Raw genomic sequence first — 12,354 nt, forward strand, 5'->3', positions numbered from 1 at the left:
ATTAGCTATAATTTATAGAACACTTGCTTTGTGCCAAATATTCCATTAATAAGCACTTTTAAGAACATGTTGCATTTAATCTTTATAACAGTTCTGTAAATTAGGAAACCAAGTCCTGGTAAGGTTAAGCAATTTGCCTGCAATCACACGGTTTATAAATGGCAGAAATGGATTTGAATCCGTGTCTTAAACCACAGCTTACACATGAGCTTAACCGCCTCATACACACATGTACGCAGTCTCAGAATATATATTCTGGGAGAAATAGTAAGCTATTATTAAGAAATATTTCCTGTTATAAACTACTTATTTATTTATTTATGAGACAGAATCTCACTCTGTTGCCCAGGCTGGAGTGCAGTGGCACTATCTCAGCTCACTGCAACTTCTGCTTCCCGGCTCAAATGATTCTCCAGCCTTGGCTTCCCAAGTAGCTGCGACCACAGGCACAAGCCACCACACCTAGCTCATTTTTGTATTTCTTTTGTAGAGAGGGGGGTTTTGCCATGTTGCCCAGGCTGATCTTGAATTCCTGAGCTCAAAGTGATCTGCCAATCTTGGCCTCCCAAAGTGCTAGGATTACAGGTGTGAGCCACCTGTATGACATGCCTAGTTGTTATAAACTCTTTCATTACCAGTAAATCTGATCTCCTTGAATTTAATGTACCTTCAGCACATTACTATTAGGAGATGGAATTTTATCACAAAAAGAAAGCATGGGTATTTTCTTTCTTGCCTTCTGATTGTATCAGGTTTGGTTATGCCCATATGGACCTGGCTTGAGCATTGCTGTAGAAAGTTTCCAAGCAGCTCCTGAGATTGAATTTCTAGAACTCTTTGACAGGGAGATTCCTTCTTTTAGCACTGAGAGGGGCACGGCTCCACAATGCTACTATGGCTGCTTTGAAGAGCAGGGAGCCTTCTGCAGTGACCCCACTTATGAAATCAAAACCTTATGCCATATTTCAGGACAATGAACCAATTAATATTAACAAGTTTCACACGTTTCCAAACAAAAACATCTATTACCTGAAAAAAAATGCACACGCCTCAGCCATGACAATCACTTAAAGGTAAGACTATGTTCGGCCGGGCATGGTGGCTCACGCCTATAATCCCAGCACTTTGGGAGGCCGAGACGGGTGGATCACCTGTGGTCAGGAGTTCCAGACTGGCATTGCCAACTTGGTGAAACCCCCAGCTCTACTAAAAATACAAAAATTAGCTGGGCATAGTGGTGGGTTCCTGTAGTCCTAACTACTAGGCTACTCGGGAGGCTGAGGCAAGAGAATTACTTGAACCTGGGAGTCAGAGGTTGCAGTGAGCCGAGATTGCACCAGTGCACTCCAACCTGGGCAACAGAGTGAGACCCAGTCTCAAAAGAAAAAAAAAAAAAAAAAGACTACGTTGATTTTTAGACATTTTCTTGGTTTTAATGGAAAGATACAACATTTATCAACAGGGTCACTTTGTTTCTGTGCTAAGCCATGGTGGAAATGAGATTGTAGGGATAGGTTTTCATAGCCATATTCTTCTAGATACAGAACATTAAACAAGGAGCCATGATTAGTTCTCTAAGAATTGTTAATTAAGCCCACTGCTCAGTAGCCACACTGGACAAACCACTGAGGTCAGGAGAAATTACCTATTCTTCATAGGTAATACAGTTGGATATAATACCTTTCAATACAGTATACAATTCTTATTCTCCCTCTCCTAAGCTTTTGTCAGGGGAAGAAAAATCAAAACTTGATATGACAGGGTCTCATTCGATCATATGTCATCATCTCTTATGTCAACAGCAGAACCATATTTTTAGAAGGGGGCCCCTCGCCCTTGTGAATGAAGGCTCGCGCTTGCAGGAGGGGTTATATCCAGGAGGCAGGGGCCTTGGTCTTACACCGGTGGAGGCAAAGGACAAGGTGAGGCGGCTCACGTGAGCACCGGGCAGGTATTACACCCTAAGATAAGGTTACAGCCTCTGAGGTGTGATGCGGGGCAGAGGATGAATAAATAATCACCATGGTTCTCAGATGTGGGCTGGGGGAATGGAAGAAGTTGATAAGGATGAGTCTTTGCTTAAATCAAATGTAAATAATTCAAAATGTAAAATACCAAATTTCCAAAATGTAATATAACTGTTGACACTTGCAATACGGGCTGGGGCTGAGAGAGATGGGGAAGCGACACCTATGAAGGGCGTCTGAAGCGAACATTTCCAAGTAAGAAATGGGATAGAGCTTACCTTTTGGATGTCTTGTGCTGTTTCTGAAAAATAGAAGGTTTCTTTTTTCAAGTTGGAGAATGAAAATGTACCTCCTATATAAGTAAGCACTAATATTTTATAGAACTTAGAAACTTATTACTAGTAATTGAAACCCAACAGACTTCTGGGCCCTATACATCTAATTTTCAGAAAATCCCTGTCAGCTCTCCCAGCTGCATACCCCCACGCTACATCAAACAACTTTAGATGCATCTGAGCGCTAGGTGTCTTCATTAATCCCTGACAGCCATTAACTAACTAGTTCATGCTCAAGATGTTTCATAAGCTTCCGAACAAAAATGTGTTGTTTCCCGAAAAAAAAAATGCACATGCCCCATTCCATGACAATTATGTGAAGATGATACTGCTTCTGTTGATTTTGCAACATTTTATTGGTTTTAACTGAAAGATGCAGCCTTCTTGCAACAAAGGGGTGTTGCCAGTGGAGTTGTGGGGAGAGATTTACATAGCCACATCTTACAGAAGACACCCTTAGAGCTAGCCTAATTATGGTGTCTCCTCTTTAAAGATGATCACAGAAGCATATGAGGTCCTTCCCTCTCCACAGATCCCATCCTCCGAGGAAACAACAGTTAACAGCTGAATGTTTATCTTTCCAGCTCTTGTACTACCCCCACCCCACCACAATAACGGTTTTGCTTTTATTTTTTATTTTTATTTTTTGAGATGAAGTCTCGCTCTGTCGTCCAGGCTGGAGTGCAGTGGCACAATCTCGGCTCACTGCAGCTTCTGCCTCCTGGGTTCAAGTGATTCTTGTGTCTCAGCCTCCCCAGTAGCTGGGATTACAGGCATAAGCCACCACACCTGGCTAATTTTTGTATTTTTTGTAGAGATGGGATCTCGCCATGTTGGCCAGGTTGCTCTCCAACTCCTGACCTCAGGTGATCCACCCTCCTCGGCCTCCCAAAGTGTTGGGATTACAGGCGTGAGCTACCACACCCAGCCTGTTTCACTTTTAAAATAAGGATTCAATATGCAACTTTGAATATTCTGCTAAATATATGTGGACACTCTTGTGAATAGGTAGAGATCTGCTTTATTTTTGACAGCTGTAGAATATTCCATTGTGTGTATGGATGTTCTACAATTTCCTTAAGTATATTTCCGACTGCATGGGCATTTTTATAGTGTCCTATTACAAATACTGCAAACAACAAACTTGTAGATAAATCCGTCTACATGTGGGTAAGTACATCTGTGCAGGTGAAACTGTTGGGTTAAGGGCAAATGTACATTTTAAATTCAAACGACTATTACCAAATTTTGCCCCTGAAGCATTGCAAAAACGTACACTCCCACCAATACTTTTGGAGTGACTATTTTTCTATATGTTTTGGCCAAGCTCATAGTTTTTTCCCTTCTATTTATTCCATTTAAATGTATGGATTTTCTGATTATGAATGTGGATGGCCATTAAAAAATTTTATTGCCAGTTTGTGTTTTTGTGAAACAACTGCCCAATTCTATTTTTTTTTTTTTTTTTTTTTTTTTAGTCCTTTGGACTGGGTGCAGTGACTCACGCCTGTAATCTCAGAAGTTTGGGAGGCCAAGGCGGGTGGATCACCTGAGGTCGGGAGTTCGAGACCAGCCTGACGAACATGGAGAAACCCCATCTCTACTAAAAATACAAAATTAGCCAGGCGTGGTGGTACATGCCTGTAATCCCAGCTACTCGGGAGGCTGAGGCAGGAGAATCACTTGAACCCAGGAGGTGGAAGTTGAGGTGAGCTGAGATCGCGCCATTGTACTCCAGAATGGGCAACAAGAGTGAAACTCTGTCTCAAAAAATAAAAAATAAATAAATAAAAGAGTCCTCTGTCTTTTCTTTTTGATGTATGGAGTTTCTTTATATAATAGGAATATTAATATTTTTATGCCTGTCAAATATATTACAAGTATTTTATGTCATTTGACTGTACATTTTATTTCAAATTTTATTATTATTATTATTTTTTGTGACGCAGTCTCACTCTGTTGCCCAAGCTGGAGTGCAATGGCGTGATCTCAGCTCACTGCAACCTCTACTTCCCAGGTTCAAGCGATTCTCCTGCCTCAGCCTCCCAAGTAGCTGTGATTACAGGCACGAGCCAGTAGGCCTGGCTAATTTTTATATGTTTAGTAGAGACGGGGTTTCACCATGTTGGCCAGGCTAGTCTCGAAGTCCTGGCCTCAAGAGAGCTGCCTACCTTGGCCTCCCAAAGTGCTGGGATTACAAGTGTGAGCTACTGTGCCTGGCTTTGACTATATATTTTACAATGGGACACTTTAATTTATAGAAGTTAATCTTTTTGTAATCAAATCAAATCTGCCAATCTGTAATTTATCTGGTATTTATTTTTGTGTGATTTGATTTAGTGAATATCAACAAGAATGAAACAAGAAAATATATTTTATTACTTACCACTAGTCTTCAAAACTTTATGTGATCGTGAGGAAGGTTCTGGGAGACAAAATAAAGCCAGCATCATTTGCAAAACCAAATCAAACCTTTGTCTTTATTCTTTATAAAAGGATTATGATTCTACTGACAGATTAACAGAGCTCTATAATTTTTGTATCAAATTTAACAAAATCCCCTTTGCTCAGAGATACATAGGAGCAAGACATTCACTCTGCTAAAATGGTAGAATAAATGTTATGCTGTGTTATCAGGAGTCACCCAATAGAAAAGCAAAATCTGACTTTGTCAATCCTGTCAGTAGCAGAGCAGCTTCCTCAGCTTTCACTAACACCTACAAGCTGATGACGTTCAATTGTACATTCTTTTTTTTTTTTTTTTTGAGACTGAGATTCACTCTTCTCTCCCAGGCTGGAATGCAATGGTGTGATCTCAGCTCCCTGCAACCTCTGCTTCCCGGGTTCAAGTAATTCTCCAGCCTCAGCCTCCCAAGTAGCTGGGATTATAGGCACGCGCCACCACACCCAGCTATTTTTTGTATTTTTAGTAGAGACAGGGTTTCACCATGTTGGCCAGGCTTGTCTTGAACTCCTGACCTCAAGTGATCTGCCCGCCTCGGCCTCCCAAAGTCTTAGGATTACAGGCGTGAGTCACCGCGCCCGGCATCAATTGTATATTCTTATGCCAGACCCTGCCCCAAGTGTCAGCTTCAGCAAACTCAACATCTCCATCCCAGCTCCCCTGTCTCCCCTAGATCTGCTCCTTCATCTGCATATCCTCTCTTGGTTATCGCTGACATCACCCTCCAGGGTTAGTGACCAGGCTGTTATTCTACATTTCTCCTGTTTTCTTCCATCACAGTCTTGGGGGTTCCCTGTAATCCTTTCCCTGAGTCACCCCTCTCTTAATCCAAGCCTTCATCTCTCAACAAGATGAGCACCACAGCCTCTTATCTGGTCTCCCTGCTCACTTCATTCTCCGCACACAGCCAGAGTTATTTCTTGACAAGGAAATCGTTCTCTGAGTTCACTGCTTAAAATCCTTCCACAGCTTGCAGGATCAAGTTCGAACCCTATGCATGACATACTGGGCCTCCAGAATCAGGCCCCCATCTGCGTATCTCTAGCCACATCTCTTTCCATTTCATCTCACCCACCTCTTCCTCCAGCCCCCAGCACCATCCCACTCTCTCCCCAGGCTGAACGACTGGCAACAGATGTCTGTCCTAAAGTACGCTGGCTCAAGCCTCAGGGCCTCTGCATATGCTGTTCCTGTTCCATCTGCCTCCCCTGCTGCCAGATTCTGTCTTGGGTACTGGTTCTCTGCTCTGTGAAGCCTTCTCTCTCTTCCCTACAGGGTTAATTTCTCTCTTATTTCTCCTGTTTTTGTCTCTCTGCTCTTCCTTCCATCCAACCAACCTCTGGCACTTCCCCATCACACGGACTAGTATTTATTTATTTATTATTTTTATTTTTTGAGACTGAGTCTCCCTCTATCACCTAGGCAGTGGCGTGATCTCGGCTCACTGCAACTTCTGCCTCCTGGGTTGAAGTGATTCTCCTGCTTCAGCCTCCCGAGTAGCTGGGATTACAGGTGCCTGCCAACACACCCTGCTAATTTTTGTAATTTTAGTAGAGACGGGGTTTCACCATGTTGGCCAGGCAGGTCTCAAACTCCTGACCTCAGGTGATCCTCCCGCCTCAGCCTCCCGAAATGCTGTGATTACAGGTGTGAGCCACTGCGCCCAGCCTTATTTGCATTTTTTGTCTCTGGCACCATGAGCTCCCTGCAAGCAGGAGTCACGTGGATTATTGATCCTTGCATTCCTAGTCCTTAGCAAAGCATAAAGGGGGTAATGAATAAAGACTGCTTCAAATAAAACTCCCAACCTGTCTGAACTATACTTCATGGAGTCTGGTGCAGCAAATATGAATTAAAATTTTAGCTTTGGATAATCTTTTGTGTGTGGAACTCATAGGATGTGATTTTTCATTAGCAACAGCAAATACAGTTTAAGTATCTGAATGCCAATGGTAAGACGTACAAAGCAAAATTAGTTGACTGGCATGCTTGATAGTCATGGGAAATATTAAGTAGAAAAGAGGCTTTTTTTTTTTTTTTTTTTTTTTTAGACAGAGTCTCACTCTGTCACCCATGCTGGAGTACAGTGGCACGATCTTGGCTCACTGCAACCTCTGTCTCCCGGGTTCAAGTAATTCTCCTGCCTCAGCCTCCTGAGTAGCTAGGATTACAGGTGCCCGCCACCAGGCCTGGCTAATTTTTATATTTTTACTGGAGATGTGGTTTCTCCATGTTGGCCAGGCTGGTTTCGAACTCCTGACCTCAGGTGATCCACCTGCCTCGGCCTCCCAAAGTGCTGGGATTACAGAGAAAAAGAGTTTTAGATCAAAAGCTTGTGAGTCCCATCTTAAGGCAGCCGCAAATGTATTCAGACCAGCAGTGAGCTGAGAAACCAGATAGAACATGCCCTTTCGTCAGACTCAAAGGGACTTTCATTTCCAGTCCCCTATTAGTATTAAATTTTTATGACAAAATCCTATTTACCAGATTTTCTTCTCAGCCGATACGGAGCAGAACCTTCTCTAGAGCCATACAGTGCTTTCGTCTCTCCCTCAGGACTGTAACAGAAGCCTGGATGATCTGTAAAGATAACCACATGCATCAGTGGGACTGCGCTGTCGGGGGCTTCTCAGAAAATGGTTATGGCTAGCGTAGATTTATATGGATTTATTATTATTATTATTTTGAGATGGAGTCTTGCTCTGTCGCCCATGCTGAAGTGCGGTGGCATGATCTTGGCTCACTGCTGACCTCCACCTCCCAAGTTCAAGTGATTCTCCTGCCTCAGCCTCCCGAGAAGCTGAGACTACAGGTGACCGCCACCATGCCTAAGTTTTGTATTTTTAGTAGAGACGGGGTTTCACCATGTTGGCCAGGCTGGTCTTGAACTCCTGACCTGACCTCAGGTTATCCACCCGCCTCGGCCTCCCAAAGTGCTGGGATTACAGGTGTGAGCCACCATGCCTGGCCTATATGGATTTATTCTTTTTCATCTGACATGGATATGATCCTTCTCCCACAATTGGTGCTGTATATGTATCTCAGGGCTTTTTGTTTACATTGGGACTTGTAGGAGTCTGTTAGCTGGGATGACAAGCTTGAGCCACCACACCCGGCCAAAAAAAAAATAATAAAAAATAAATAAATAAAAAAAATCTGAAGGCAATTTCTGCTGGCTGAAATGTTGAGGTCTAGAGAATACAGCCTAGCACTCTGCTGGGGTGCTCCAGGCATCATTTCTCAGGTCTGTTGGATGGGAGATGGGAGCCTCAGCTGCAGCGATGGTGGGACTGCGCCTGTTTCCACTTTGCTGATGCTGCTTTTCCCCCTGGGGAGTTAACAAGTGCCAGGCTGGACGGAAGGGAATCAACGTTTGTACTTGATTCCGCAAAGTAAGGTATTATGAAAGGGTTAAGTAAAAGTAGAAGTGTTTTCAGTGCAAGTGTCCAGAAGACCTGATTGCATTTAAAGCCATTGTTTTCTCTTTTAATTCTATTTAATCTGAAAAATAACAAAGACGTGATAAATGCTGTTGAATAAGGTCTCATTTAGTAGGAAGAACCTGGAATATTTCTTCTCTTCTGCTTTTGTAAGCCTAGAAATACACTCACATATGTGGGGTGGTTGTGATTTTAGAATTTTCTGCTGCATCAGGAAAACCAATACTATGAAGCGATTGAGATTCTTGCAGATAATCAATATTCTGTTAGGGATGAAGTGAGAAATGCATTGTGAAGCCCTGGTTTTTGGTGGTGGTAGAGGTTGGGGGTGGGTGGGGGTAGAGTTGACCCTGGAGACATAACTGACATTGTTAGTTGATGCAGAAACCCAGACTGTGGCCAGCCATCAAGGGACTCAGATAAACCTGGGAGAACCAATGTAGAAACAAGCCAATGAACTAAGAAGGGATTATACTGTCCAACCAATTTGTGAAAAGAGTGAATAGAAAGATATTATTTTCTAACAATTGACATTTTCATGAACTTTAAGATAGAAAATGTGATAGATACAAATAGACAATGAAATTTCAAATTGTGTTAAGGAAATAAAACTTACGAATGGCATCCATTTCAAGGATTGCTTGCTTGGCCTGAAAGACAGAAAGTGGGGCTGTAATTCCAATTGCTTTGTTTTTCTTTAAACTCCAAATCTCAACACAGATCTTATCCCACCTGAATAAATAGAGTTTTAAAAACGTTTAAAAACTCGCTATTTATTTTAAGCATTTACACACAGTTCAGGGAATTCAAGCAGATGAGCGCCCTCATGTGGGCAATAGCTGCTACACCATCAAGGCACCAGAGCTAAGACTGCACCACCAACCCTGTGAAAGAGGACGGAGGGAGGCTGGTTCCTAAACCCGGCTGATCATTAGCACTCATTGGCCAATTTATTAAAAATGCAGATTCTCGGCTGGGCGCAGTAGCTCGCACCTGTAATCCCAGCACTTTGGGAGGCCAAGGCGGGCAGATCACAATCACAAGGTCAGGAGTTCAAGACCAGCCTGGCCAATATGGTCAAATTCCATCTCTACTAAAAATACAAATATTAGCCAGGCAAGGTGGCGGGCGCCTGTAGTCCCAGCTAATTGGGAGGTGGAGGCAGCAGAATTGCTTGAACCCAGGAAGCGGAGGTTGCAGTGAACCGAGATTATGCCACTGCACTCTAGCTTGGGTGACAGAGCAAGACTCCATTGCAAAAAAAAAAAAAAAATGCAGATGCTTGCCACCCAACCCTGACCTACTGACCCAAAAACTCAAGGCATGGAGCCTGGTATCTTTATCACCAGCCCTCACCACGACTCTAGGGCTGTGTAACTACTTTGAGTTAATTGCAAAATGGCTGCTGGAAGTTTCCTCTCATTGTTGTCTTTCCTCCTGCAGAATGCTATGTGATTATTATGAGTTAAGTCTCTCTGTTACCCCAACTCCCTGCACCTCTCATCTCTTTTATGTGCCCCAGAGTCTCCCAGAGTGGGACAGCCCTGAAGGACAACGTCTGTGATCCCAGCTCAGGCACTTCACTAGGTGGGTGCTCTCCCATCCCAGAATGTGCTTCCTCAACTGGACAGTGGGATCATGGAGCCTCTCTTTCAGAACAGTCATTAGGATTCAATGATCAGCTCAACTGGTGAGTTCCACCCACCCACCCTCATAGGCAGGGGTCCCCAACCCCCGAGCCATAGACTGGTACTAGTTCATGGCCTGTTAGGAACTGGGCCGTACAGCAGGAGGTGAGTGGTGGGCAAGTGAGAGAAGCTGCATCTGGATTTACAGCGGCTCCTCAAGGCTGGCATTACAGCCTGAGCTCTGCCTCCTATCAGATCAGTGGCAGCATTAGATACTCATAGGAGTGTGAACCCTACTGTGAATTATGCATGCGAGGGATCTAGGTTGCAGCACTCCTTATAAGAATCTAATGCCTGATGATCTGAGGTGGAGCTGAGGCAGTGATGCTAGCACTGGGGAGTAGATTAACGTTAGCAGAGAGGTTTGACTGCTCAGAGATCATAATAAATCAATTGCTTGCAGATTCATATCAAAACCCTGTCAGTGAGTGACAAGGGGCAATTAAGCTGCATCTGGTGGCAGGCTTTATCGTGGCAAGTGAGTTGATGTACTTCAATTGTACGGCTGCATCCGGTGGCCTTAAAAGTATGTTCGAGGCCGGGCATGGTATCTCATGCCTGTGATCTCAGCACTTTGGGAGGCTGAGGCAGGCAGATCACGAGGTCAGGATTTCAAGACCAGCCTGATCAACATGGTGAAACCCCATCTCTACTAAAAATACGAAAAATTAGCTGGGCATGGTGGTGTGCGCCTGTAACCCCAGCTACTCAGGAGGCTGAGGCAGGAGAATTGCTTGAACCCGGTGGGCAGAGGTTGCAGCACCGCTGCACTCCAGCCTAGGCAACAGAATGAGACTGCATCTTAAAAAAAAGAAAAAAGTATTTTTGAGACAACTTCCAATGTCCATACATTCTGGACTAAAGTCCAGGCGAATAACCTGAGATTGCCACAAAAGCACAAAAGCCTGCTTCCATTTCCAACATCCTATCTTTGTAAAGCAGGGTTTTCTGCAGTGACAGCCACCAAAATAAGATTAGAACAGATTGTACATAAGCAACACACTTGGGGTGTCGCTGTCCCCCATCACCCCCAGATGGGACCGTCTAGTTGCAGGAGAACAAGCTCAGGGCTCCCACTGGATTCTACATTATGGTGAGCTGTATAACTATTTCATTATATATTACCATGTAGTAATAGAAATAAAGTGTGCAATAAACGTAATGTGCTTTCATCATCCCAAAAGCCTTCCCCTGCCTCTGTCTGTGGGAAAATTGTCTTCCACAAAACCAATCCCTGGTGCCCAAAAGGTTGAAGACCACTGTCCTAGGGGATTGTAGCCTTTCTTGCCTCTTTAAAGTCATTTTCATTTTTTAAGGGTAGTATAATTTAACCTAGAAAACACTACGCTAAAAATAACTTTTAAAATAATTTTACTCTAATTTGCTACCATCTGTGATATCACAGTACAAATATTTCGGCTAAGTGGTGATCATATTTAGTGAAAAAGCGTGGGGCTGAGTCACCTTAGAGGAAACAAATGCTTCAGTTTTTGTAACACTGATAGCTATCTCTCTTGTACATTCAGCGTCTGAGATTATGAGTTGAAATTAATTACAAACACAAATGTTAGCTTAGTCTCTGGGAAGTGCAATTACAGAACTATACTAATATATAAAATGCAAAATACCTTCATATTTATTCTCAATTAATTTGGAGAAGGGTTTAATTTATTTACCACATATACTAATGGGCAATATGGCTATTTCCAAGAAGTTCCCTGGTATCTGTAGAGCTGACTTCAAGAATGTATTTTTTAAGTCTTGACATTTAATTTTTAAAGTACTGTTTCCAGGTTTTCCACTAGGTGTCAGCCAAGGACCATCATTGAATTAAAAGAACGGACGGCAGCTGGGAGGCTGTAACTAATGAGTTTCCTACAGCTGTGTTGATATTATTAGACTGGTGATACATTTCTTGATTTTAAAAATTTCCCACTATGCATTTATTTCATAGAAATAATAGAAATACATTTTGAAAACTTTAGGAAAATAAATAATCTCAAGGAAAGATGTGGAAAGTTCACTTTAATAATAATCCTGCTTAAATAGAAAATTATGATTACATTATAGTGAATAAAGTATATTAAACACGTGCGTTTGAGGCTGGGTATAGTGGCTTCTGCCTGTAATCCCAGCACTTTGGGAGGCTGAGGCGGGTGGATCACTTGAGGCCAGGAGTTCGAGACCAGCCTGGTCAACATGGTGAAACCTTATCTCTATAAAAATACAAAAATTAGCCAGGTGTGGTGGTGCGCACCTGTAGTCCCAGCTACTTAGGTGGCTGAGGCACAAGAATACTTGAACCCAGAAGGCGGAGGTTGCAGTGTGCTTTTTCTTGTATGGAGACCGCGCCACCGCACTCCAGCCTGGGTGACAGAGTGAGACCCTGTCTCAAAACAAAACAAAAGAGAAAAATGTGTTGTTATTGCCAGTGGGAACAATGTGGTTAGGATGCTCTTT

General features: G+C 43.1%; 1 protein-coding gene across 10 annotated transcripts in view; it reads right to left on the reverse strand.

Annotated features, from left to right (window-relative positions):
* The window catches only part of PLEKHG1 (pleckstrin homology and RhoGEF domain containing G1), a 245,182-nt gene that overhangs the window by 17,237 nt on the left and 215,591 nt on the right, over nt 1-12,354 (reverse strand). For 8 of the 10 annotated variants that reach the window (XM_050786239.1, XM_050786241.1, XM_050786242.1 and 5 more), the window contains 4 exons: nt 8,823-8,856; nt 7,251-7,346; nt 4,689-4,727; nt 2,246-2,319 (listed from right to left, as the gene is read on the reverse strand). In XM_050786239.1, coding sequence (XP_050642196.1) covers nt 2,246-2,319; nt 4,689-4,727; nt 7,251-7,346; nt 8,823-8,856 — 243 coding nt within the window. The remainder of the gene's footprint in view (nt 1-2,245; nt 2,320-4,688; nt 4,728-7,250; nt 7,347-8,822; nt 8,857-12,354) is intronic. The other 2 variants (XM_050786237.1, XM_050786236.1) reach the window with 2 other exon arrangements.

The sequence above is a fragment of the Macaca thibetana genome, chromosome 4 (genome assembly GCF_024542745.1).
Source record: "Macaca thibetana thibetana isolate TM-01 chromosome 4, ASM2454274v1, whole genome shotgun sequence".
Lineage (NCBI taxonomy): Eukaryota > Metazoa > Chordata > Mammalia > Primates > Cercopithecidae > Macaca > Macaca thibetana.